This window comes from Hypanus sabinus, chromosome 1 (assembly GCF_030144855.1).
Source record: "Hypanus sabinus isolate sHypSab1 chromosome 1, sHypSab1.hap1, whole genome shotgun sequence".
NCBI lineage: Eukaryota > Metazoa > Chordata > Chondrichthyes > Myliobatiformes > Dasyatidae > Hypanus > Hypanus sabinus.
Window position 1 is genome coordinate 7,136,106 of NC_082706.1, and position 26,002 is coordinate 7,162,107.

The 26,002-nt window shown below is 47.9% G+C and overlaps 2 protein-coding genes across 3 annotated transcripts in view; one reads left to right on the plus strand and one right to left on the minus strand.

Moving 5' to 3' along the window:
- Nucleotides 1–2,925, plus strand: part of npc1l1 (NPC1-like 1) — an 80,015-nt gene extending 77,090 nt beyond the window's left edge. Inside the window, exon 20 of the mRNA XM_059963401.1 lies at nt 321–2,925. Coding sequence (XP_059819384.1) covers nt 321–586 — 266 coding nt within the window. The 3' untranslated portion in view covers nt 587–2,925. The remainder of the gene's footprint in view (nt 1–320) is intronic.
- Nucleotides 2,926–3,114: 189 nt separating this feature from the next.
- sb:cb288 (uncharacterized) lies at nt 3,115–25,884 on the minus strand. Of its 2 annotated transcripts, XR_009511035.1 has the most exons (6): nt 25,595–25,884; nt 25,134–25,350; nt 11,702–11,750; nt 9,614–9,691; nt 7,796–7,880; nt 3,115–5,410 (listed from the first exon to the last, which is right to left on the minus strand). XR_009511035.1 is itself a non-coding variant. In XM_059963410.1 (5 exons), exons 1-5 carry the CDS (start codon nt 19,414–19,416, stop codon nt 5,359–5,361), a joined length of 327 nt encoding a protein of 108 aa, XP_059819393.1. In that variant the 5' UTR covers nt 19,417–19,581; the 3' UTR covers nt 3,127–5,358. The 2 variants fall into 2 exon arrangements, 1 of the variants encoding a protein (XP_059819393.1); XM_059963410.1 differs by lacking the exons at nt 25,134–25,350; nt 25,595–25,884 and adding an exon at nt 19,354–19,581 and having other exon boundaries at nt 3,127–5,410.
- Nucleotides 25,885–26,002: the final 118 nt, after the last annotated feature.

Genomic DNA, 26,002 nt, shown 5'->3' on the forward strand with positions numbered 1-26,002 from the left:
GGTCAAAGGGTAGAGGCCAGACTGAGTGGTTGACTGGTTCTTCAGGTTCAGGGCTAACAACCCTGACTGGTCCAAAAAAACTTATGGAAATAGCAATGAAGAATCCTTCTACATCTGAGTGGCCAAGGACAGCCAGAGATTACGGACCTTCATTGCTGCCCTAAAAGCCAACAAAGAAATGGACAGTAAGTAACTGGGACACTACCGTAGTTCCCTAATGGTCATGTTGTGAATAAATCTGATTTGAAGGGCCTGTGTCTGTACTCTATTGCTCTGTGAGTCTATTAGCCGGTTCATTAATAACTCTCATCCAAATACAGGCCCAAGTGTCAACACTGCAGCACTCCCGCAAGAACAAGCAGACAGTCAGCCTCCAACCAAGGGCCTACACTGCAACTGTTTCTCCTCGGACTTTGGGGACGACGGCCCCATCAAGGACAAGAAACCCCCACCAACTGCACAGAGCAATGCAACAGCTGAGCAGGAAGAAGACTCGACTCCAGCACACACAGGAGCCTCTTCAGAAGAATTCACCCAGTACGAAACACACACGAACTGGACGGGCACCTCGGTCACTTCATTTTGAAGCCTCTTCGTGTTCTGCCTCTCACACTGAGGAGTTGGGAATATCGTAACAGCTGGTCAGCCAACTCTGAAATTCATTAGGGTGAATTCTCCCGATAGGATCACATGGTTTACTGTTTAAACTCCCGGGAGATACAGTGCCCACCCCCTGCTGGACTGAATCAATTGTGTATTCTGCTGCTCGGTTTCCAGCGACTTGCTTATGTTTTCTAGCGTCTGCAGAATCCCTTGTGTTCCTGGAACACATTCACTCAACAGCGATTTCCACACTTTTCTTCACAGACCACTCTGAAACTTCAGACCCATCCCTCTCGAACATGTGGCACGCATGGAAGAGCCAAGGAGCAGAATTAGGCCGTTTGGCCCATCAAGTCTGCTCTTCCATTCCATTATGGCTGAATCCCTCTGAACCCCATTCCCCTGTCATCTCCCCGTAACCTCTGACACCCTGACTAATCAGATTCATTAATTTATCATATTGAAACAGTGAAATGTGTCATTTGTGTTAAAAAATCTCAGGGTTGTATACTGCATACATACGTTGATAATAAATATACTTTGAATCTTTGAACCAACCTAATGATGCGCTGGGCGCAGCCCGCAAACGTCACCACACACTCGGGCACCCACGGTGTTCAGCGGACAACGAAAGCTACAACAGCAAACAAACCCCATTTACACACACTTTCACAAACCTGCTTTCAATATACGCAATGACTTGGCCTCCCAAGTCACCTGTGGCAAAGAATTCTACAGATTCACCACTCGCTGCCTCTGTCTATCTCTGTTCGAAAGTGACGTCCTTTTAGTTTGAGGCCGGGTCCTCTAACCCTCAGCTCTCCCACTATAGGAAACATCCTCTCCACATCTACTCCGTCGAGGCTTTTCAATATTTGATAGGTTTCAGTGAGAGCCCCCCTCCCCACCAGTCATGCAGATTTTTTTAGGTTGTGAGTTGAGGGAAGCTCTCTGTTGGTCAGGGTCGATCACAATGTTGTGTCCTAATTGTCTATGGGATACGCAGGCCAGGACGGTACGATGCAGAGAGGAAGCTGTTGCCCATGTTGCAATCACTGCCTCTCCATGCAGCTAATAAATCCAAAGGAACAGCAGAGTCCGATACAGCTTGGGTACGGTGGAGTTGCCAGTCTGCGTTGAACTCAACGTAGGACTGCCTTAGCAACTCCAGCTCCAGGTTTTTCCCTCGGGGTTTACTCCCAAAGCCTTCCCCATGAGTGGGTATGGCTACAAGGCAGCGGAGGTTTCAGATCATTTTTCTTCTCCTCGATTAGCAGCCTTCCATGGCTGATGAGCCCCGTCTGCCCGAAGCGACTGGTTTTAAGGCTCCAGCAGCCTGCCTTTGCCCCTTCTCCTGTCAGTAGAAGTCATTCCACCGGGCTTAGTAGCTAAACCACATGAGAAGGCCAGGAGCTGGACTTGGTTGTCAGAGGCTATTTGATATGCACACCATTGGCTATTTAACAGGTATTGGGAGCTTAACCCCATTACCACCCCCAGTTATAACACCTTAAGGAATAAAACTTAGCTTGCATTGTGCAGGGAACATAACAATCAATTTTTGCACAGCCCAGTCACACATGGCAATTAATGCCTAGTTCATGCTTATTGGTGTCAGGGAGATCTCCACTCTTCAGTCAGTGCTTTCTGTTATTATTTATGCCCTCAGCTCGGTCTTTTGGTTTTAATTGTGCTTTGAAGTGCATTGCACCCTCCTAACTGTAGAGGGTGCTCCAGTCTGTTGTCTCCTTGGATACATGGCAGATGACGGAAACTGAAGCAACAACCAAAGTGCTGGAGAAGCTCGGCGGGTCAGACAGCATCTGTGGAAGGAAATGGGCAGTCATTGTTTTGGGTTGATACCCTTTCCATGCCCGTATGAAGCATCTGCACCAGAAATACTGAGTCCATTTCTCCCCACGGAGCTGGTGAACTCCTCCAGCCAATTACAAACACAAGAGTAGCAGCAGGCGACACTTGTGGGCTACCCCCCAGCATATTTCAGACTGTGTTGGCCGTTGATGCAAACGACCCATTTCACCAGACATTTCGATGTATATGTGACAAATCAAGCTAGGCTTAAAAATGCTGGAAACACCCAGCAGGTGGTGCCAACACCCATGGAGAGGGAAGCAGTGAAAACATTTCAGAATCAGGTTTAATATCACTCACTGGCATATGTCGTGAAATGTGCTGTTTTACGGCACATTTCAGCTGGATGATCTTCTCGCATATGTCACCTGACCTGCCAAGTTTTTCCAGCACTTGCTGATTTTATTTCAGGTTTCCAGCATCTGCAGGTCTCTGAGATGTACTCGCTGTTCCTGGGGCTTTCCCCCTCACTAATGAAACACCGCAGCAGTGTAATAAAGTGGCAATGTTTTGTAACATAATGAAACACCAAAAAACCTTGTTAGTATTTATGTATGCTAACGTTTTCTCCACAGAGATAAATATCTACATAAATGCCCTATTGCACATAAGACTTCTAACATAAAGACAAGGCATTTTAAGTTTTTCTTGGTCTGTATTCAGAATCGGAATAGGTACAAGGACAGCTCCCCTCAACTTTCTTGATCATTCTCCGCATCTTAATTCCATAGACATTTCGTATTATTAATGTTTGACACTCTTCCCCCAGCCATTCAATTTAAGCCTCAACTGCTTGGAACAACTTCATTACCAGCCTTAATCCTGAAATTCACCCCCCCCCCATCCTAAGATTCCCTCAATAAAAGGAACTTAATCAACACTTCATTGAGGGGGGCAGGGGGGAGAGGTTTACCAGGATGCTGCCCGGACTAGAGGGCATGTGCTATAACAAGAGGTTGGACAAACTTGGGTTGTTTTCTTTGGAGCGTTGGAGGCTGAGGGGAGGATCTGAGAGAGGTTTATAAGATTATGAGAGGCATAGATAGATGACAATATCTTTTTTCCGACAGTTGAAATGTCTAATATCCGAGAGCATGCATTTAAGGTGAGAGGGATTAATTACAAAGGAGATGTGAGGGACTTTTTTTTTATGTACACAAAGTGGTGGGTGTCTGAGGTGGTGGTAGAGGCAGAACATTAGAGACTTTTAAGAGACTCTTATTTCTGTGAGGAAAATGGAAGGATATGGACATTAGACATGGCAGAAGACATCAGTTAACCATTTTCATTACTAATTTCATTGGTTTGGCTCGACACTGTGGGCCGAAGGGGCTGTTCCTGTGGTGTCCTGTCCCATCAATCCTTTCACCATCCACACTACGGAGTCCAAGAGTCAAAGGACATAAGCCAGGCTCAACAGCAAACATTCCCCTAAAAACCATGCTGGAATCTTTCATAGACAACACGGTCTTCCCAGTGAAAGCCTTATTTCCAGTAAGGAGTATCGTGCTGCCCCAGTACTCCAGCTCCTTCATAAAGTCTTTGACATCATTTCTCTACTTGTTGACTTGCGCCAGAGGTGGACACCAAAACATACCAGATCACTGCAGCTCCTGGTTCCTCGTCTTCCAGGGTGACAGCTCTGCTTCCCAAGGTCCGAGAGTTACTATCCAACACTCACCCCCGGTTGGGAGCCAACGTCCCATTGGATCTTACCTGTTCTCAGTAATGGGTCATCAATGATCAATTGGAGGAGGAGAATGAGAGGAGATGATGGAGGTGTAAAAGATGATAAGAGGCATAGATAAGAGTGGACAGCCAGAGGCCAAGGCTGAAATGGTTAATATGTTAGAACATAATTATAAGGTGAATGGAGGAACATACAGGGTGGATGTCACGGGTAAATTGTTTTTTGTTACACAGAGTGGTGTGTGCTTGGGATATGCTGCCGGGGTGGTGGGACAGGCGATATACTTGGAATGTCTAAGAAACTCTTAGACTGACAAGGATGAAAGGAAAGTGAAGGGAAGGGTTAGATTGATCTTGGGGTAGGTGAAAAGGTCAGCACAATATTGTGGGCCGAAGGGCCTGTAGTGTGCTGTGATGTTTTAATTGGACTGAATCATTGGAAGGAGGTAATTCAAGCCCAGGCTGGCATGCAGAGCGACCCTATTCCCTTCAGGCAGCGCCACCGGCATGGCTGCCCCACACTCGGCAGGTCACCCGTTTCGGCGGACGGCCGTCTGCCCGTACGCCCTGCCCCAGGAGCTCTTGGGTTACAGTCGATTTGCTCGGAAGGTGTAAGTGAGCGAGCTGCAGTTGTGTCCCCATTTGATGCCCCCGTAGAGAACCCTCACTGGGACAGGGAGAAGAGCCAACCGCATTTCCCCATTCACCCGGGGAATACACTGAACAGTACTTCCATAACACACGGCTGGAGATGAACATTACAACGTCAGCGTACCAAACTGGGGCCCGATTTAAAAGTGAATCCCTGGCCAGGGTTACCAAACACCTTGCAGTTACCAGCCAGATTTAACCCTTACAGTAACCAGCTGATTTTAATGTTTCTGCTTAATACTACAGAGAGTTGGGTTAGAGGCAATTTAAGTTGCTTGCTGTTCCAGTCAGCCCAGTTTCAAGGTCCCATTTATATTCAGATGGAAAGGGTCGCCCACAACCGCAGAAAGGTGGAACAGGGAGAGGACTCGATCTGGTCTCCGCAGGCTGGAGGCGGTGGATGCAGACGTAGTGCCAGCACTGACGTTTTACACCCCCACCGTCGCGGAGGCTCCATTCACGACGGGTCAGCGGTGGGCCGGTCAGCTGCTCGCACGGGAGGTCTGACGGATCCACGGGGCCCACGCGCCGTCAAACCCGGGGTCAGCAGGAGACGTGCGCAGTCCTCAGCTTCGACCGCCCGCTCCCTCGGTGCCTGTGGATGCAATCACAGACTCAGTTAAAACCGGGCAAATGGGGAGTGGGACTCACTCCTGGGGTCTTCTCTGCCCTTCAGTAAGATCATAACCATAAACTCATGACTGACAGAAAAATGGGAGGGCCAGGTAGGAGGGCAGGGTTAGTTTGATCTTGGTAGTTGGCACAACACAGTGGGCCGAAGAGCCTGTACTGTGCTGTAACATTCGATGTTCTACAGTCTCAATACTCCATGACCTTTCAACTCTTGCTTATCAAGTATCTATTGACATCTACCTAAAATTATTAAACTGTATGACCATTTTTGGATGACGTGAAGTTCAAAAGACTCATGACCCTCTTGACCCCCATGTTCGTTTTGTGTGGGTGACTGCCTCTTTTTAAACCCTGACCTCCAGTTCCAGATTCAGCCTCGTGAGGGATCACCTCCTCCACATCCGCACCCTTCCCAAACCGCTCAGGACCTTGTATGTTCCTGCGTGGTTCCCCCGCCCCTCACTCTGCCAAACTCAGAGTACTGCTTTGTTGAACTCCTTCGCTCTGCCCGCCGCAGGAGACAGGAGCTACTGGGGGCCACCCCATTTCAATTTCCCGTTCATTCATGTTGGTCGGCTGCCTCCTCCGCTGCCGAAATGAGGCCACACTCAGGCTGGAGGAGCAACAGCACCCCATATTCCGTCTGGGTGGCCTCCAACCTGATGGTGTGAACCTTCCGATAATTTATCCCCATTCCTCTTCACTTTTTCTATTCCCCATTCTGGCTCCCCTCTCACCCCTTCTCTTCTCCTCACCTGCCCATCATCTCCCTCTGGTTCCCCTCCTCCTTCCCTTCCTCCCTCGGTCCATTGTCCTCTCCTCCTTCTTCAGCCCTATCACCTCCCAGCTTCTTCCTTCATCTCCCCTCCAGCACCCCACCCACCTTCCCATCACTTGTCTCACCTATCACCTGTCAACCTGACACACGCACAAACACAATGCTGGAGGTTCTCCTTCCGTTTCCGGCAGTTTAGACACATCTCGGTGTATTGCTGCCCTCCACAGGATGTACAATTAGTTACAGAGTTTCAAGAAACATGCGTAGAAACAGAATAATAAACTTTTCAATCAGATGGTGGTTCTCTTGGTGGCCAAACAAAGATATAACAGGAAAACAAAATACATTTAAGTCAGACAGCCTCTTGAACAATATGCTTCTCTCAATTTTATATCGATTACAACTCAGCAAAACATGCTGAACTGTCTCTGGACTACCACAGTCACATAATCCAGCAGGATGTCTTCCTATTATCTTTAAGTAATAGTTTAGCCCACAATGCCCCAACCCAAGTCTTGTTAATTTCACCATATCTCTACGATTTAAAGGGTAACAGTTTGAGACCTTTTTAACTAGAGGGCGACTAGAAAAGAAATGCCTTCCCTTTAATTCATTTTCCATAATTCATTTATTGCTGGAGGTTAGGCAGCACCTATGGAGGGCAATAAAGAGTCGATGTTTCTAGCTCTATCAGAACTGGACAGAAAGGGAGCAGGAGCCAGAGTAAGAAGGGTGGTTGGGTTGGGGGGGGGAGTGGTGAGGGGAAGGAGTACAAGCTGGCAGGTGATAGCTGAGAGGGGTGAAGTAAAAAGCTGAAAGCTGAGGAGGGGGAGGGAAGATGGAATCGGTACAGGGGCTGAAGGAGGAGAAATCTGGCGGAAGAGAAGTGTGGACCGTGGGGAAAGTCACGGAGGATGGTCGCTAAAGAGAAGTGAAAGGCAGGTGAGGAGGGGCAAAGAGGTTAGGGTTAGGTTGAGATCATGCGGGCAGTGGGAAAATCATCTCTCGTCACTCAAGATTCAGTGTCACGCAACTTTGATCTGGCCCCCGCCTTCGTTAACCATGTCCAACGCTGAATGAGGGATGGAAAAGAGGGGAGGAGCGAGGGGGAGAAATTGATGTTCACGCCGTCATATTGGAGGCTACCCGGATGCATATTGCTCCTCCAACCTGAGAGTGACCTCACTGCGGCAGTAGAGGTTATGGACCGACATGAGAGTGGGATTGGAATTAAAATGGCTGGCCACTGGGAAATTCTGCCTTTTGCCAACAGAGCCAAGCTGCTCGACTAAGCGGTTCCCCAATCTATGTCAAGCCTCACCGATGTAGAGGAGGCCTTGTGTTCCTTCCCCTCCCCCCATCTTACTCTGGCTTCAGTCCCCTTCCTTTCCGGAGCTGAGGTATTTGCAGCTCCCTTTGTTCTTATGGCAAACAGTGTTGTGGCTCCACTACACGATAATGACCGAGGTGTAACCTGAACAAGATTGAAAATGCTTCGTTCTTTGGTCTGAAAGTCCGCTGTAACTGAACAGATTGGCGACTGTCTTGTGAATCCATGGTGATTCCCACCTGTTAGTCTGGAAACTCATGCATTTCCACAGAATCGTGTACAATCCCAGCAGGAAGACAATGAAGATCGCGGCTGCCGTCATTCCTGGAAAGTAGTTTCCATAAATTTCATTGGAGTGTCAGTTAAAGTAACACACAGTGCACACTCAGTTTACAAGCTGTATGCCAACTCGTTTGCATTTAGGCATAGAAATGCAGAACACAGTACATTCAGGGTCACAGTTCAAAGTACATTCATTCTTAAAGAATGTTTACTATATTCAGCCTCGAAATTCATTTCCTTACAGGTAGCCACAAAAACAAGGAAACCCAAATGAACCCATTTAAAACAAAGACGACCTTCAAACACCCAATGTGCAGGGAGAAAAAAACAGGGTGCAATCAAAAGCAAGCAGTCAATTGAAGTTCACGAGAGTGGGTCCACAGCCGATTCAGGAGCCCATTAGGTTTAGGCCACAGCCTCAGCTCAAACGCAGAGACAAGTAAGCCTCGAGGAGCAGAGAGCTGAGCTGGCCTGTCCCTCACCTCCAACCCCAAAACCTTGAGCTTTTCAACCTGGCCTGGTGGTTAAGTTATCCAAACCTGGGGCCTTTCCTCACCCTGCCACTTCGATACGCTCTCGGGCCTGGGCCTGGCAGCCTCGCGTTGCTTGTCAACGGACTGTGAATTCCTTCACAAGGAGCAATCCAAATAAAAACCCTGATATCCACTATCGGGTTCTTTGAAGACCTATCCTGGGCCCAACAGTTGAGGGACCTCACACCAGTCCTCATCGAGGGATCAGCAGTGGAAAAGGTGAGTAGTTTCAGGTTCCTGGGTGTCAACATCTCTGAAGATCTATCCTGGGCCCAACATGTACAAAGCAGGCACGACAGCATCGATATTTCTTTCAAAGCTTGAGATTTACTCTGTCACCAAAGCCTCCAGCAAATATAGCTGTACTGTGGAGAGCATTCTAACTGATTGCATCACCGTCTGGTTTCGGGAGCGCCGATGCACGGGATCGGAAAAAGCTGCAGAAGGTTGGAACTCAGTCAGCACTGCCATGGGTGGAGGTGCTGACCAGCCCGTTGGAATGAGTTGGGGTTTCCTGAAGTGGATACTGCGCGGCCTCTTCCCTGACGGGATTGGGACAAACAGTGGATGGGCAGAGTGCTGGGATCCTCCGTGAGACTGCTGGCCTTTTTCAAGCAGCTCTTCTGTGTATACAGTATGTCTTCATAGTAGGTAGGCTGTTGCCAGAGACGTGTTGGGCAATTTTAACTACCTGTAGTAGGGCTGCCATGTGGTGGGTTGGAGATACGTCTCTACCAAAGGAGGTGTAAGGTGCTCCTTCCCTCCGCTAGCCTGCAGGTCACCCTCGGGCAAGGTGTAGCACCTGCTTAGCCCCCGATCAGGGTCACATGAAGCCATGGGGAGCAGGTGGTGGATGGTCGTACAAGCAGCCGGTGCAGATCACAAGTCCTGGTGATGTGACCACTGACACCAGGCAGACAATCTCTGAAGAGTATTGATAATGGCTGGGGTCACCCGTCTTGTAAAGACACTGCCCAGAAGAAGGCAACAGCAAACTGCTTCTTTAGGAAAATTTGCCAAGAACAATCATGGCGATGGAAAAATCATGATTGTCCGCGTCACACAACAGGGCACATAACATATGAACGAAGTGCAGTTTCCAGACCATCCAGTGATGCAGCAAGTTAGAATGCCCTCAACTGTGCATCTGTAGAGTACCAGGTAACTAAAAATCCTACACCCTAATCCAACACCACATGCAAGTTCTTGCCTGTCAACTCAAGCCCAACGAGTAGCTCTTACCTGGAATTAATCCACTCGCTGGTGATGGACCATCGGGGTGATTGGGAACAGAATGGAACTTCTGGTCCTGCGTCACGTCTTGTGGGGAGAGATGAGGAGCAGGTTACATTTGATTCACCCAGGCAGATCATGAATAGACTTCGAATGAACTAGCCCTGAACACAAGAGGTTCTGCAGATGCTGGGAATCCAGAGCAACACACAGACAAAATGCCGGAGCAACTCAGTGCGAGCAACTGACAGAAGGTCTGGGCCTGAAATGCTGATTGCTCATTCATTTCCGTAGACGCAGCCTGACCCGCAGAGTTTTGTGAGAATAACTAACCCAATAGTCATCATCGCTCAAAGAAACAACGGTCATTAAGTTCTCCATCACCCACTTTCCTCTCCTATCAGATCCTTTTTTATTCAGCAATTCACCTGGCTGGGGTGGGAAATAGACAGCCAATATCCCAGACTGCTCCCTCTCTGTCCCTTTTCCCTGTCCTCCCAATCTACAGCTCCAGGTAACTGCACAACCATCGTCCAGACCATGCTCCCTTCCTGTTGCTCCCATCAGGCAAGGGGATCAGGACCATCAGGTCCCACACCACCAGGTTCAGGAACAGTTATTACCCCTCAACCATCAGATCCCACACCACCAGGTTCAGGAACAGTTATTACCCCTCATCCATCAGGTCCCACACCACCAGGTTCAGGAACAGTTATTACCCCTCAACCATCAGGTCCCACACCACCAGGTTCAGGAACAGTTATTACCCCTCAACCATCAGGTCCCACACCACCAGGTTCAGGAACAGTTATTACCCCTCAACCATCAGGTCCCACACCACCAGGTTCAGGAACAGTTATTACCCCTCATCCATCAGGTCCCACACCACCAGGTTCAGGAACAGTTATTACCCCTCAACCATCAGGTCCCACACCACCAGGTTCAGGAACAGTTATTACCCCTCAACCATCAGGTCCCACACCACCAGGTTCAGGAACAGTTATTACCCCTCAACCATCAGGTCCCACACCACCAGGTTCAGGAACAGTTATTACCCCTCAACCATCAGGTCCCACACCACCAGGTTCAGGAACAGTTATTACCCCTCAACCATCAGGTCCCACACCACCAGGATCAGGAACAGTTATTACTCCTCAACCATCATGTCCCACACCACCAGGTTCAGGAACAGTTATTACCCCACAACCATCAGGTCCCACACCACCAGGTTCAGGAACAGTTATTACCCCTCAACCATCAGGTCCCACACCACCAGGTTCAGGAACAGTTATTACTCCTCAACCATCAGGTCCCACACCACCAGGTTCAGGAACAGTTATTACCCCTCAACCATCAGGTCCCACACCACCAGGTTCAGGAACAGTTATTACCCCTCAACCATCAGGTCCCACACCACCGGGTTCAGGTTCCCCTACAACTCCTCTACCTTCATGGATAACTTCACTCACCTCAGTGCTGAATTGATTCTACTACCTACAGACTCACATTCAACTCATGTTCTCAGTATTTTTGTTTAATTTGTACATTGGTTGTTTGTCAGTCTTTATTTTTCATAAATTCTATTATTTTCTTGTAAATGCTTGGAAGAGGATGTATCTTACGATAGTATATGGTAACATATATGTACTTTGATAATAAATTTTACTTTGGACTTTTGATAGTTCTTCCCCAGTTGCATCATCCTATAACTTTGCCTCTAGTAGTCCCCATCCCCTTGCTGCTTCTACCTGCTGTCCCCACCTCCCTTATTTGGCTACGTGCTCCACCTTCCTCTCCAATCAGATGCCACTATCTGCATCGGTTACCCCCCCCAGTCTCTGTTCCTCTTCCCACTCTCTCCATCTCCGTCTGTTTACCCCCTCACCGGGTTCCACCCATTACCTGCCGGCTCCTGCTCCACCCCGTCCCCTCGCCTCTTTCCACGGGGTATCTCCTTTCAATCTCCCAGTGCGGACGAAGGGTCTCTGACACTGAGTTGCTCCAGCATCTTGTCGCACGTATCCAGTGTCAAGTTTGGAACTCTGAATTGAGCAGCAACACCTATTTTGCACGGAGAATGTTGTAAAGAATACTTACTGTCCATACACCTGCCCAAGGTACAGGGTTGTGGGGGACTTGTGGTGTTCTAAGACAAGAAAGAGAGAACATTGTACTCAGAGCGGGAAGGACCACCAACTGCCCCTTCCCGCAAATTCGGTCAGTGGCCACCTTATTAGATATACCTGTACACATGCTCATTAATGCAAATGTCTAAACGGCCAATCACGTGGCAGCAACTCCATATAGAAAGACATGCTGGCAAAGTCGAGAGGTTCACTTGTTGTTCAAACATCAGAACGGGGAAGAGGTATGATCTCAGTGTCTTTGATTGTGCGATGATTGCTGGTGCCAGACAGGGTGGATTGAATATTTCAGAAACCATTGATCTCCTGGGTTCTGCACACCCAACAGAATGTTTAGTCTGAAAAAACAAAAAAAACATCCAGCCAGTGGCAGCTCTAGAGGCAAAAAAGCCTCATTAATGGGAGCGGTCAGAGGGGAATGCCACACTGGTTCAAGGTGACAGGAACTCAAATAACCTCACGTTACAGCAGTGGTGGGCAGAAGAGCATCTCCGAACGCACAACACGTCGATCCTTGAAGTGGATGGGCTACAGCAGCAGAAGACCTTGAACTTGCACTCAGTGACCATTTCACATAGTTCGGGAGGTACCTAATAAAGTGGCCACTGAGCATAATGCAACAGGTTATTGAATAGACTCTGAAATCCCACGAGCAGTCTTTCCACATTTCGGGAGTGAGGTCGCTCCTGAGTGCACCAAGCACAGACACCAGCTGGAGTACCCACCCTTGGCCTCATTGACCTCTGAGCACATCTTCAGGTCCTCACGGAGTTTGAACACTGTTGTACAATGTTTCATCAAGAACCCGTTAACACTTTCCTGGAGTTTGCAAAAGTGTGGTTTACATCAGTCAGCTCAAACACCAGCCGCCTAGTGACGTGTGTGTGTGTGTGTGTGTGTGTGTGTGTGTGTGTGTGTGTGTGTGTGTGTATGTGTGTGAGTTTGTCTGTCTGTGTCCCTGTGTGTGTGTGAGTGTGTGTGTGTGTGTGTGTGTGTGTGTGTGTGTGTGTGTGTGTGTGTGTGTGAGTTTGTCTGTCTGTGTCCCTGTGTGTGTGTGAGTGTGTGCACGTGCACGTGAGTGTGTGTGCGTCTGTCTGTGTCCCTGTGTGTGTGTGTGTGGTGTGTGTGTATGTGTGGTGTGTGTGTGCGTGAGTGTGTGGTGTGTGTTTGTGTGTGTGTGTGTGTGTGCGTGAGTGTGTGGTGTGTGTGTGTGTGTGTGTGTGTGTGTGTGTGTGTGTGTGTGTGTGAGTTTGTCTGTCTGTGTCCCTGTGTGTGTGTGAGTGTGTGCACGTGCACGTGAGTGTGTGTGCGTCTGTCTGTGTCCCTGTGTGTGTGTGTGTGTGGTGTGTGTGTATGTGTGGTGTGTGTGTGCGTGAGTGTGTGGTGTGTGTGTGTGTGTGTGTGTGTGTGCGTGAGTGTGTGGTGTGTGTGTGTGTGTGTGTGTGTGTGTGTGTGTGTGTGTGTGTGTGTGTGTGTGTCTGTGACTCTCACAGACCAGGATATCCTCATCCCACACCTGGAGCCTGGAGTCCAGTTGTCCGCTTTACACTCAACCCCACTGGCTGGACAATCTCTTACCAGTCCTGATGAACCCAAACCCCCCACCCCCCCCATAGAGGCTGCCTGACCTGCAGGGTCCCTCCAGCATTTTGTGTGTGTTTAGAGACACAGCACAGCAATGGGCCCTTTCAGAGCAACATGCCTTCACTGCCCGGTTACACCCTTGTGACCAATTAACCAGTACGCCTTTGGAATGTGGGAATGTAGGACGTTTTAGTTGCTATGGAGATGGTTGTACATCCTCATCCCACACCTGGAGCCTGGAGTCGTCGTCCGCTTTACACTCAAGCCCACTGGCTGGACAATCTCTTACCAGTCCTGATGAAGGGACTCAACCTGAAATATCAACTGTTTATTCCCCTTTAGAGACAAACATGAAGAATTCTACAAATGCTGGAAATCCAAAGTAACACACACACACACACACACACACACACACACACACAATGCTGGAAGTACTCAGCAGGACAGGCAGCATCTACGGAGAGGAATGAACAGTCGAAATTTTGGGCCGAGACCCTTCATCAGGACTGGAAAGAAAGGGGAAGACGCCAGGATAAAAAAAGGAGGCGGGGAGGGCAAGGATGATTCCTGGAGGATGTGAGGTGTTGCCAGGTGGGTATGAAAGATAAAGGGCTAGAGAGGAAGGAATGTGATTGGAGAGGAGACTGGCAGGAGAGAGGGAAAGAGGATGGACACCCGGGGGTGGGGGGGGAGGTGAGAAGAGACAAGAGGCCAGAATGGGGATCAGATGTTGCCTGGTCTGTTCGGTTTTTCTAGCACTTCCAGTGTGTTGCTCTGAATTTTCTGCATCTGCAGAAACTGTTGTGTCCAAAATTTTGGTGGCCCTCTTACCCCTTTACCTCCCCTCATGAGCTGCCCATCACCTCTCCCTGGTTCTCCTCCTTCTCTCCCTTGGGTTCTCCTCCCTCTCCCTCAGGTTCTCCTCCTCCTCCCACTCCCTCGGGTTCTCCTCCTCCTCCCTCTCCCTTGGGTTCTCCTCCTTCTCACTCTCCCTCGGGTCCTTCTCCCTCTCCCTCGGGTTCTCCTCCTTCTCCCTCTGGTTCTCCTTCTTCTCCCTCTCCCTTGGGGTCTCCTCCTTCTCCCTCTCCCCTGGTCCAATGTCCTCCATCAAATTCCATCTTCAGCCCTTTACCTCTTCCACCTATCAACTCATCAACTCCTTTCCCCTCACTTCAACCCCTTACCCCATCCACCCACCTTCCCCTGATGAAGGCTCTCAGCTCACATTGTCAACTATTTATTCCTCTCTGTAGAAGCTGCCTGACCAGAGTTCCTCCAGCACTTTGTTAGTTACCTTCTCCCTCACCTGACTTCACCTATCACCCTCTAGCTTGTCCTCCATTTCCTTGTCCCACCTTTTTGTTCTGTTTTACCCCCCCCCCTTTCCTTTCCAGTCCCAAGGACACTGATCAATGAAAAAAGACTCTTTCAGGTCAAACTAGAAACAAATCTCTACCAAGATGAGGCCACCCTCAAGGTAGAGGAGCAACACCTTGTATTCCATCTGAGTGACCTCCAGCCTGATGACATTTATATCGATTTCTCCTTCAAGTAAAACATTCCCTTCCTGTCCCCTCTTCTTCTATTCTCCACTCTGGCCTATCACCTCCCCCTGGGTCCCCTCTTCCCCCTCTTTCTCCACGGTCCACTCTCCTCTCATTGGATTCCTTCCTCTCCAGCCCTGTACCCACCCATCCTTCTCTATCTATCTATCTATAGTGCCTAGAAAAAGTTTTCACTCCCCCCACCCTGGAAGTTTTGATGTTTTATTGTTCTACAGCATTAAATCCACCTTGATTCAATTTGGCTTTTTTGACACTGATCAACAGAAAGAAAACTTGCATGCCAAAGTAAAAACAGATCTCTACTAAATTGATTATAAATATAAAACACAAAATAATTGATTGCATAAGTACTCACCCCCTTTAATATGACACGCCAAATCATCACTGGTGCAGCCAATTGGTTTCAGAACTCACATAATTAGTTAAATGGAGATCACAAGGCATTTCAATTGATTGTAGGAAAAATACACCTGTCTCGGGAAGGTTCAACTGCTGGTTAGTCAGAATCCTGGCAAAAACTACACCATGAAGACAAAAGAACACTCCAAGCAACTCTGCAAAAAGGTTGTTGTAAAGCACAAGTCAGGAGATGGATACAAGAACATTTCCAAGTCACTGAATATCCCTTGGAGTACAGTTAAGTCAATCATCAAGAAATAGAAAGAATATGGCACAGCTGTAAATCTGCCTGGAGCCGGACGTCCTCAAAAACTGAGTGACCATGCAAGAAGGGGATGAGTGAGGGAGGCCACCAAGAGACCCATGACAACTCTGGAGGAGTTACAAGCTTCAGTGGCTGAGATGGGAGAGACTGCACATACAACAACTGTTGCCCGGGTGCTTCACCAGTCACAGCTTCATGGGAGAGTGGCAAAGAGAAAGCCATTGTTGAAAAAACTCACATGAAATCTCGACTAGAGTTTGCCAGAAGGCATGTGGGAGATTCTGAAAACAGCTGGAAGAAAGTTCTATAGTCTGATGAAACCAAAATTGAGCTCCTTGGCCATCAGATTAAATGCTACGTTTGGCATAAACCAACACCACACATCAAAAAAATGCACTGTCCCGACTGTGAAGCATGGTGGAGGCTGCATCACGCTGTGGGGATGCTTCACTGCAGCAGGCCCTGGAAGGCTTGTGAAGGTAGAGGGTAAAATGAATGCAGAAAATACAGGGAACTCCTGGAGGAAAACCTGATGCAGTCTGCAAGAGAACTGTGACTTGGGAGAAGATTTGTTTTCCAGCAAGACAATAACTCCAAGCATAAAGCTAAAGCTACATAGGAATGGCTTAAAAACAAAATTAATGTCCTGGAGCACCCAAGTCAGAGTCCAGACCTCAAACCAATTGAGAATTTGTGGCTGGACTTGAAAAGGGCTGTTCACTCATGATCCCCATGCAATCTGACAGAGCTTGAGCAGTTTTGTAAAGAAAAATGGGGAAAATTGCAGTTTCCAGATGTGCAAAGCTGATAGACCTGTCCACACAGACTCAAGGCTGTAATTGCTGCCAAAGGTGCATCTACTAAATACTGACTTGAAGGGGGTGAATACTTATGCAATCAATTATTTGCATTTTATGTTTGTAGAGATCTGTTTTCACTCTGACACGAAAGTCTTTTTCTGTTGACTGTTGTCAAAAAAGCCAAATTAAATCCACTGTGATTCAATGCTATAAAACATGAAAACTTCCAAGGGTGTGAATACATTTGATGGGCACTCCATCTTTCTATCTAGATTGAATACAGAGTAGGCCCTTCCAACCACACTGCCCAGCAATCCTCCAGTTTAACCCCAGCCTAATCACAAGACAGTTTACAATGACCAATTAACCTACCAACCAGTACATCTTTGGACTGTGGGAGGAAATCCACACGGTCACAGGGAGAACGTACAAACTCCTTACAGGCAGCGGTGGGAATTGAACCCTGATCGTACAAACTCCTTACAGGCAGCGGTGGGAATTGAACCCTGATTGTACAAACTCCTTACAGGCAGCGGTGGGAATTGAACCCAGATTGTCTGTACTGTAGAGCGTTGTGCTAACCACTGAGCTGTTGTGCCATCTCTAATGGTCCACTTTCCCCTTGTATCAGATTCTTTTCTCTCCAGTCCTTGACCATTCCCACCCACCTGGCTTCACCTGTCACCTTCTAGCTAATCTCCCTCCCTTGCTATTCTGGAGAACTCCCCATTCCTTTCCAGTCCCGAGGAAGGGACTGAAACGGCCTGAAACGGCCTGAAACGGCCTGAAACGGCCTGAAACGGCCTGAAACGGCCTGAAACGGCCTGAAACGTCACCCGTTGATGCTGCCTGACCTGCTGCGTCCGTCCAGCATTTTGTGTGTAGCTCTGGATTACCGCCACCTGGAGAATCTGCTGTTTGTAGGATGAAGGCATTCTCCTCCCTCCATAGATGCTGCCTGACCTGCTGAGTCCCTCCAGCATTCTGTGCATGTGGCTCTGGATTTCCAGACCTGCAGAATCTCCAGTGTTTGGCACTGGAAGTCTGAACTTGGCATCGTGTGGTCAAACACAAACAGGGAACTGCACAAGATGAACTTTTAAAACCACCACCCGGGTATATCTGAATATTCTACCCAAATGAAAATGATGCAAATGTCATTGTACATGTTTACCTTTTGGCACCAGACCTCCAAACTTGTATGCAAATAGTAGCAGTTACAAACTTAACACAAAGAGAGAATGGTTTAATTTTTTGGAGGGTGGGGAGTGTGATCCGGGGCCCTTTGTTCTCACTGAAGATTCAGATCTGTTCAGCAGACTGAAAGCACTACTTATTGAATTTTTAATACTCATTTCTCATTAAGGTTGTTACAGCCAGTAGTGGTCATGAGGACAAGCTCTCACTACCTATTAAATGCTGCCAATGGTGCAAAAATTGATTGATATGTTCCCTGCACAATGCAAACTAAGTTTTATTCCTTAAGGTGTTATTGCTGGGGGTGGTAATGGGGATAAGCTCCCAATACCTATTAAATATTCCCAATGGCGTGCGCCTCAAATTGCCTCTGACAGACAAGTCCAGCTCCTGGCCTTCACGTGTGGCTTAGCTACTAAGTCCAGCGAAACCGTTTCTACTGACAGAAGAAGGGGCAAATGTGGATTACTGGCGCCTTAACACTAGTCGCTTTGGGCAGATAGGGCTCGTCTGCTGTGGTTGGCAGCTATCAGCCTCCACTTTAGTCTATCAAGCTCCATTACCCACAGTGGAATTAGCCGGGATAATCTTGGTCAACACGGACCAGATGGGCCGAAGGGCCTGTTTCCGTACTGTGTGACTCTGTGGTACAATATAGATGGAAACTGGGAGGATAGAAATCTCATTGGAAGCAGCTGATCGGCTGGAATCCCGTAAAGTGCAGTGGAGATTCCATGTGTGTGGTGGCCGAGGAGGAAGGGGAGAATTGAGGGGAGCCTTCTCATTCCAGTAGGGAGGTACGGGGAGGGCGAGGTCAAGTAGGAAACAGAGAAGATGTGGAAACAGAGAAGAGGGAACAACACTGTTGGAGTGAGAAGTAAGACCGATTACAGGAGCTGGTGTGGGAAGTCTCATCTTTAAGGTGGGGGGGTGGTTGAAGACCTGAGGGGCAAATTTTTCCACCCACAGTGATCTGTAACTAGAAATGAGCCACCAAAGGAAGAGTTTGAGGGCTTTTCTCTTTGGAGTGAAGGAGGATGAGAGGTGACTTGATAGAAGTGTACATGATAAGAGGCAGAGATCGAGTGGACAGTCAGAGACTTCTCCCCATTTGGCGATGGCCAAGATCAGAGGACATCCTCTTAGGGTGAGTGGAGGAAAGTTAAGTGACATATATAAAAAGAGTGTGGCAACTGACCTGATGAAGGATCATGGCCTGTAAGTCAACTGTTTATTCCTTCCATAGATGCTATCTGGCCTGCTGAGTTCCTCCAGCATTGTGCGTGCGTGCGTGTGTGTGTGTGCACGCATGTTGCTCTGGACTTCCAGCACCTACAGAATCTCATGTTCCTTAGTCCAAGGCGAGATACATTCCCGTCATAAACATCAGTTGGTGACCATCTCCAAGCCCTTTACCCTTTCCACCTATCACCTCCCAGCTTCTCACTTCAACCCTCCTACCCACCCACCCTCTCCCTCATTTGGTCTCACCTATCACCTGCCAGTTTGTACACGTTCCCCCCCCCCCACATTCTTCTCCCTCCCCCCTCTTCTAATCCCTTCCTTTCCAGTTTGAAATGTCAGCTGTTTATTCCCCTCTATAGATACAGCCTGACCTGCAGAGTTCCTCCAGCGTTTTGTGAGTGTGGATTTCCATCATCTCCATAATCCTGTTTGTTTATTGAGAGACAACACTGAATAGGTCTTTCCTGGCTCTTCGAGCTATGCCGGCCAGGAACCCCCAATTTAATTCCAGCCTAATCACAGGACCAGTTATAAGGACCAAGTAACCTACCTGCTGGCACGTCCTTGGATGGGGGGAGGAGCCGCAGTACCCGGGGTAAACCCACGCGGTCATACACACTCCTTACAGGCAGCGGTGGGGATTGAACTAGGGTCACTGATACTGTAGAGTGTTGTGCTAGCCACGACACTACCGTGCTGCCACAACTTGCTCTAATGTGTACGGCCTCAGCTGCTGAAAGGAACAAGTGGTTTCGGTTACAGAAGCTGTAAATCTTCTGTGGCTCAATAAACAGTCACTGACGAACCCAGAAGCCGCTGAGTAAGAGCTTTGCAGTTACATGGTACAATTCTTATCTCGCTGCACAAATACAAACTCCAGTCATATGCCCTGGGCTTATTTTTCCTGTTATTGGCAGAGACAATTTGCTGAATTGCTCAACTCCCTGCCAATTATACCAAGGGTGGTAACGTGAAAAACAAAATGCAAAAACAGGGAATAAAACAAAAGTGATTGAATACTAGTGTTTTCCACCCATCCATCCAGCATCCTCTTTGATGTTCTGCCACCAGGCAGGAGACTCCGACGTATAAAACAAAAACAGTCAGGATGGGAAACAGTTTCTTCCCCCAGGCCATTCGGCTTCTGAACTCCCTGCTGTATCACATTCAAAGTGTCACTGGTTAATCTGTTATGTACCTTACAATATTTAATGTAGGTGCTTTAGTTTATTTATGCATAATTCATCTGTAGATCTTATCCTTATTTTCATGTTATCTTACGTTATGTGTATTACTGTGCTTTACACCCTGGTTCAAAGAAACATCTCATTTAATGGCATGTATGTATAGAGTTAAATGACAATGAACTTGACTTGACTTGGTTCATACACCCATTGGGTCACGTGAAGACATTCGACATATATTCAAAAGTATAAAGTAAATGTATTATCATGTACATGCATGTCACCATATACCATTCTAAGATTCATTTTCTTGCCCAGGCATTTACAAACTTTCACAAACTTCTATAGATGTGTAGTGGAGACAGGCTGTATCACGGCTTGGCATAGGAACACCAATGCCTTTGAACGGAAAAATCAAACAAAAGGCAGTGGATTCAGCCCACAAATCGTAGGTAACCATCGAACACATCTACGTGAAACGCTGCCGTAGGAAGCCATCATCAGAGATCCCCACCATCCAGGTCATGCTCTATATTCACAGCTGCCATCAGGAAGAAGGTACAGGAGCCTCAGGACTCACACCACCAGGTTCAAGAACAGTTACTACCCCTCAGTCATCAGGCTCCTGAACAAAAGGGGATAATGACACTCACTTGCCCATCCATTGAGATGTTCCCACAACCAATGATCTCACTTTAAAGACTCTTATCTCGATATCTCAGCTTCTCATTATTTATTGCCATTTATTTATATTTGCATTTGCACAATTTGTTGTCTTCTGCACTCTGGTTGATCTTTCATTGATCCTGTTATAGTTACTATTCTATAGATTTGCTGAGGAAAATGAATCTCAGAGTTGTATATGGTGACAAATACGTACTTTGATAATAAAATTTACTTTAGACTTTGTTTCTATTGTATTTCTTCTATAAAAGTACAATGAAAAGCTCCCCACAAATAAAGACCGACAAATAACCAACGTACAAAAGACAACTGTGCACGTACAAAAGACAACTGTGCACGTACAAAAAAAAACTGTGATAGATAATAGACAATACTGAGAGCACGAGCTGTAGAGACTTTGAAAGTGAGCCCAAAAGTACCCAACTTGTGGTCCGTGGGCCAAAGCTGCCAAGTCAGACACGTCCATCTATAAAGATCAGATCAAAAAGAGCTGCTTTACTTGTCACACGGACATCAAATCGTCCGGGTGGCGGGTGGAGATACGGCTCTACCAAAGGAGGTGTAAGGCACTCCTTCCCTTCGCCAGCCTGCAGGTCACCCTCGGGCAAGATGTAGCACCTGCTTAGTGCCCCTGATCAGTTGCAGTTACAGTGGATGGTCGTATGAGCAGCTGGTGCAGATCACAAGCCCTGGTTATGTGACCGCTAACACCAGGCAGACAATCTCTGGAGAGTATTGATAATGGCTGGGGTCACCCGTCTTGTAAAGACACTGCCCAGAAGAAGGCAATGGCAAATGATTTCTGTAGAAAACATTGCCAAGAGCTCACGGTCATGGAAAGACCATGATTGCCACGTCATTCACTACGGCGGATAATGATAATCACATCAAATGTACAGTGAAATACTGACAATTCTTTGGGAAGTCGAGCCATTTTTATGATGTAGTGAGGAAATATTGAACAAGTTAAAAGAACTGTAAGTTTTGTTGCTTAAGATACAAGTGTTTTCCTGGATATCTGGAGAACAGGAGACCTCCCACGTTCTTCAAGGAATTGCATAGGCATCATTCACTTCCACTCAAGACACAAAGATTACTCCAGGTTACAAATATAAATAATGTTCGCGATAACGATTCTGATTTGTGTTCTGTGCGGGTATCGGAAGTCAAAGGGCTGCCTCTTTGCTGTACTCTTCTACAGTCTTTGTTCTGCACATTGGACTATTTGGCCAATCACATTCTTCCATGCTGCTCTGTTGGATCTGTCTAAGTGGTGAAGATGCTATTCTGCCTTCTGATCGGCAGGAATCCACACTGTGATTCTGAGAGGATCTCATTGGTCATTGGAATTTAATGCTTTACTCCCACATAGGTTTTTAATCTTTATCATCCATCCTTTATAAACCTACTCTCGGATCAATCTAACTCTTCCCTCCTACACAGCCCATAACCCTCCATTTTTCTTTTATCCACATGCTTATCTCTTGTCTCCCTAATGTATCTGCCCCTAACACCACCCCCGGTAAGGTGTTCTAAACACTTACTACTGTGTGAAAAAGACCTACCTCTGACAATTTCCCTGTACTTTCCTCCAATCACCTCAAAATTATATCCTCTGGTTATACTATTACCACCCTGTGAAAAAGATGCTGGCTACCCACTCTTCCTATGCCTCTAACCAAATTGTACATCTGTTAAGTCATGTCCCATCCTCCTTCTCTCCAAAGGGAAAAGTCCTTGGACTTCAGGAGATGGGATGTTCGAGGACTCACACCCGGCACTATAGTGACACCACCTGTTCTTTTAGCACAATGCTATTGCAGCTCAGGGTATCAGAGTTCAGAGTTCTATTCTGACGTCATCTGTAAGTATGTCCTCCCTACGGAACCTGTGGGTTTGCTCCAGTTTCTTCCCACAGACCAAAGGCGTACTGCTTAGTAGGCTAACTGGCCATTGTAAATTGCCCCATGGTTAGGTTAGAGTTACATCAGGGGACAGCGAGTGCGGAGTTTTAAGCCCTGGGTCTGCGAGTCTGAAAGTCCACTGGGTCAGTTGGAGGCCCAATGCCCACGGGTGCACAGGAGCTGGGGAACTACCTGTGTGCGGGAGTGGGCGGGAGCGAGCGTGGAAGGGATCTTGTTGCTGTAGTTACCCACGTTGTTCTGCTGAACAGGGTGGGCATGCTATGTTGGTGGCAGTATGTGTGGCAACACCTGTGGCTTGCCCCCCAGCTCACCCCTGGGTGTGTCAATTGTTAATGCAAACAACGCATTACATTGCATGCTTCAACGTACCTGTGATAAATAAATGCATCTGACTGGCCACTGTAAATTACACCTTCGGGGCAAAGGAACCAGTAGGGAGTTGAGGGGCATGTGAGGGAAAATCAGTTGCAGGGATTCAGGGAAACAAGGAGACCTGGAATGGGATTGGTTGATGGGATGAAAACCAAGGGAGGATACTTACTTTGAATGTTTGAGAGCACTATTGGGAGCTGGTGTAGACCGGGGGATATAAATATCATCAGTTTGTCCTGGATCAACCACATCAAGAATGCTACAGGCAAGGAAGCCCGTCAATGCCTCTACTTCATCAGAAGGCCAAGGAAATCCGCAGTTTCCTAACTTTTACAAATGCCCCACGATCCGGCCGAGACCACAAGAGTTATGGGCACAGCTCAGCCCATCACGGAAACCAGCCTACTGACTGTCTGCACTTCTCACTACCTCACTAAAGAATGCAACATAATCAGAGACTGCCCCCACCCCGGGTATTTACTCTTCCCCTGTCAGGCATGTACCACCAGGCTGAAGGACAGCTTCTACCCCACTGTGATCAGACTTTTAAAATTGGACTCGATCCAGATGAACTCTTGATATCTGAATCTATCCCCTTTGGGGCCCTTGTACTTTATTTGGTAACTACGCTTTCTCTGTGACTGCAACATTAGAGTCTGCATTTTTAAAAAACCTCAATGTACTCATGTTTGGAACGATCTGCATGAAAACCGTACAAAACTGTGTTGCCTACAGTTCTGATTGCCCACTATAGGAGGATGACGAGGCATTGGAGAGGGTACAGTAGAGGGTTACCAGGACACTGCCTGGGTTAGAGGGCTTATGCTATAACCAGAGGCTGAATAAACTTGGGTTGTTTTCTATGGAGTGGCGGCGGCCGGGGTGGGGCGGGGGAAGGGGGAGGTCTGACTGAGGTCTATAGGATTATAAAAGGCATAGATGGAGTGGATAGGGAGTATCTGTTTCCCAGGGTGGGTATGTCTAATATCAGAGGGCATGCATTGAAGGTGAGAGGGGGGAGGTTCAAGGGGAATGTGAGGGGTAAGTTTTTTACTCAGAGAGTGGTGTGGTGGTGGAGGCAAATAACTTGGGGGCTTTTAAGAGACGTTTGGACAGGCACGTGGATGTGAGGAAGATGGAGGGATGTGGGCTTTGTGTAGGTAGGGGAGGTTACTGTTTCTTTAACTTACTTTCTAGCTGGTTCTGCACAACATTGGGCCTGTTGCTGTGCTGTTCTAAAAAAAGATTTTCATTGCATTTTAGTGTGTGACATTAATAATCCAATATAGAGGAAAAGACTGCTCTCCCAGTCAGCCTGCAAACTTGTACTCCTCCCCCTCCCCTACCTCCTTACACTGGCCCCCGATGAAGGGTCTCAGCCAGTAACATCGACCGTTCATCCCACCCCGCCACCCCGCAGACGCTCCCTGACCTGCTGAGTTCCTCCAGCATTTTCTATGTGTCCCTCTGGATTTCCAGCCTCTGCAGAAGCTCTTATTCTGGTTTCTGTCCCCTTTCCCTGATGATAGATCCCGGCCCGGAACATCGACCACTTATTCCCCTCCACAGACGCTGCCCGACCAGCTGAATCCCTCCCGTGTTTTGTGTTTGGAGCCCGGTTTGGTGGGAAGACACAGATACAACAGAGGGGTTCAAGGGGCTCCGTACTCCTGCAGGAAACGGAGTAGGCATTTAATTACTAATGTCATCAGTGCGCACAGAATTTCTGGGCTTGGGCTGTACGGTTCTGAACTCAGTTTCGGGAACGTCCGTGGGCTAATAACGATGATATCCTGTCAGAGGTAACCCATGCTGCTAACCGAACCGCAACCACACATGAACAACCTTTAGCGAGGGCTGGCGTTCACTCCGGGTAGCCTTCAGCTCAGGACTGGGACGTCCAGGCTGTTGACAGAATGTGAAAGCGGAGGCAAATGCAAACGTGAACATCTGAAGCAGGCAGGACCCTGCCTTAATGCAACACTCGTCGCTTTTGGAACGCAATTAAAGAACATACAGGGGAAAAAAATGACACTTAAAGAAATGCTGCTTAAAAAATCCTTGCGAATTTGAACTGTTGGCAGAGAGAGAAAGTCGGCACTCACACAGCTGCAGTTTAAACTCGGCGTCAGCCTGCCGCCGACTCACCGATCGCTCTCTCTTACCTGTTCGCCGCTGCTGAAGTTAACGAGCTGCTTCAGGCCGATCTGCCGCCGGGTCGGGACTCACCCAGCTGGCCATCTCACCGCCCCGCTCTCCTCCACCTGCAGGCAACTAGTCCCCCGCTTCAGTCGCGGAGGAATACACCTCTTCCTCACTCGCTCGCAAAGTTTTGGTCCCCGATCGCAGTCAAATATTTCAGTGCGTTTGGTAAAGAATAACCTACAATGCAAAGTGTAGAAACATTGCAGAATGCTCGATGAAAGTGGATAAACACAAGAGATTCTGTAAATCTTGAGTAACACACACAGACACACAAAATGCTGGAGGAACTCAGCGGGCCAGGTAGGGTCTCTGGAGAGGAATAAGCAGTTTTGGGCGAAGATCCTAAATCAGGATTGGATCGGACGGGGGGAGAGAAATGGGTTTATCGGCACGTGTACAGTGAAAAACTTGTCTTGCGTACCATTCAGACAGACCATTTCACCGGTACAATCCATCGAGGTAAAACCATCACAGAATGCAGAACGGGAACCGGGGAGGAACAACAGAAGGAGGTGGTGGGCAGGTAAGATAGGGTTCCCCATTCCCATTTCCCTCTCTCACTTTGCCTGCTCATCACCTCCCTGTGGAGCTCCTCCCCTTCCCTTTCTTCCATGGCCTCCTGTCCTCTCCTATCAGATTCCCCTTCTCCAACCCTGTATCTCTTTCACCAACATCCCAGCTTTTTACTTCACTCCTCCTCCTCCTCCTCCTCCTGGTGTCACCCATCACCTGCCACCTTGTACTTCTTCCTCCCACTCCCCCAACTCACACTGACTTCTCTTTCCAGTCTTTATTAATGGTCTCAGCCCAAAAAGTCAACTGTTTATAC

Bases quoted from the DNA above. Each gene is read 5' to 3' on its own strand.
- sb:cb288 (XM_059963410.1), bottom strand. From the start codon at position 19,416: ATGACCGCGTGGGTTTACCCCGGGTACTGCGGCTCCTCCCCCCATCCA. The intron at 9,692-11,701 runs GTAAGTATTCTT...TCTCCCCACAAG, and splicing joins CTTGGGCAGGTGTATGGACA to ACGTGACGCAGGACCAGAAG. The intron at 5,411-7,795 runs GTGGGAATCACC...TTGCATCCACAG, and splicing joins ATGAGTTTCCAGACTAACAG to GCACCGAGGGAGCGGGCGGT.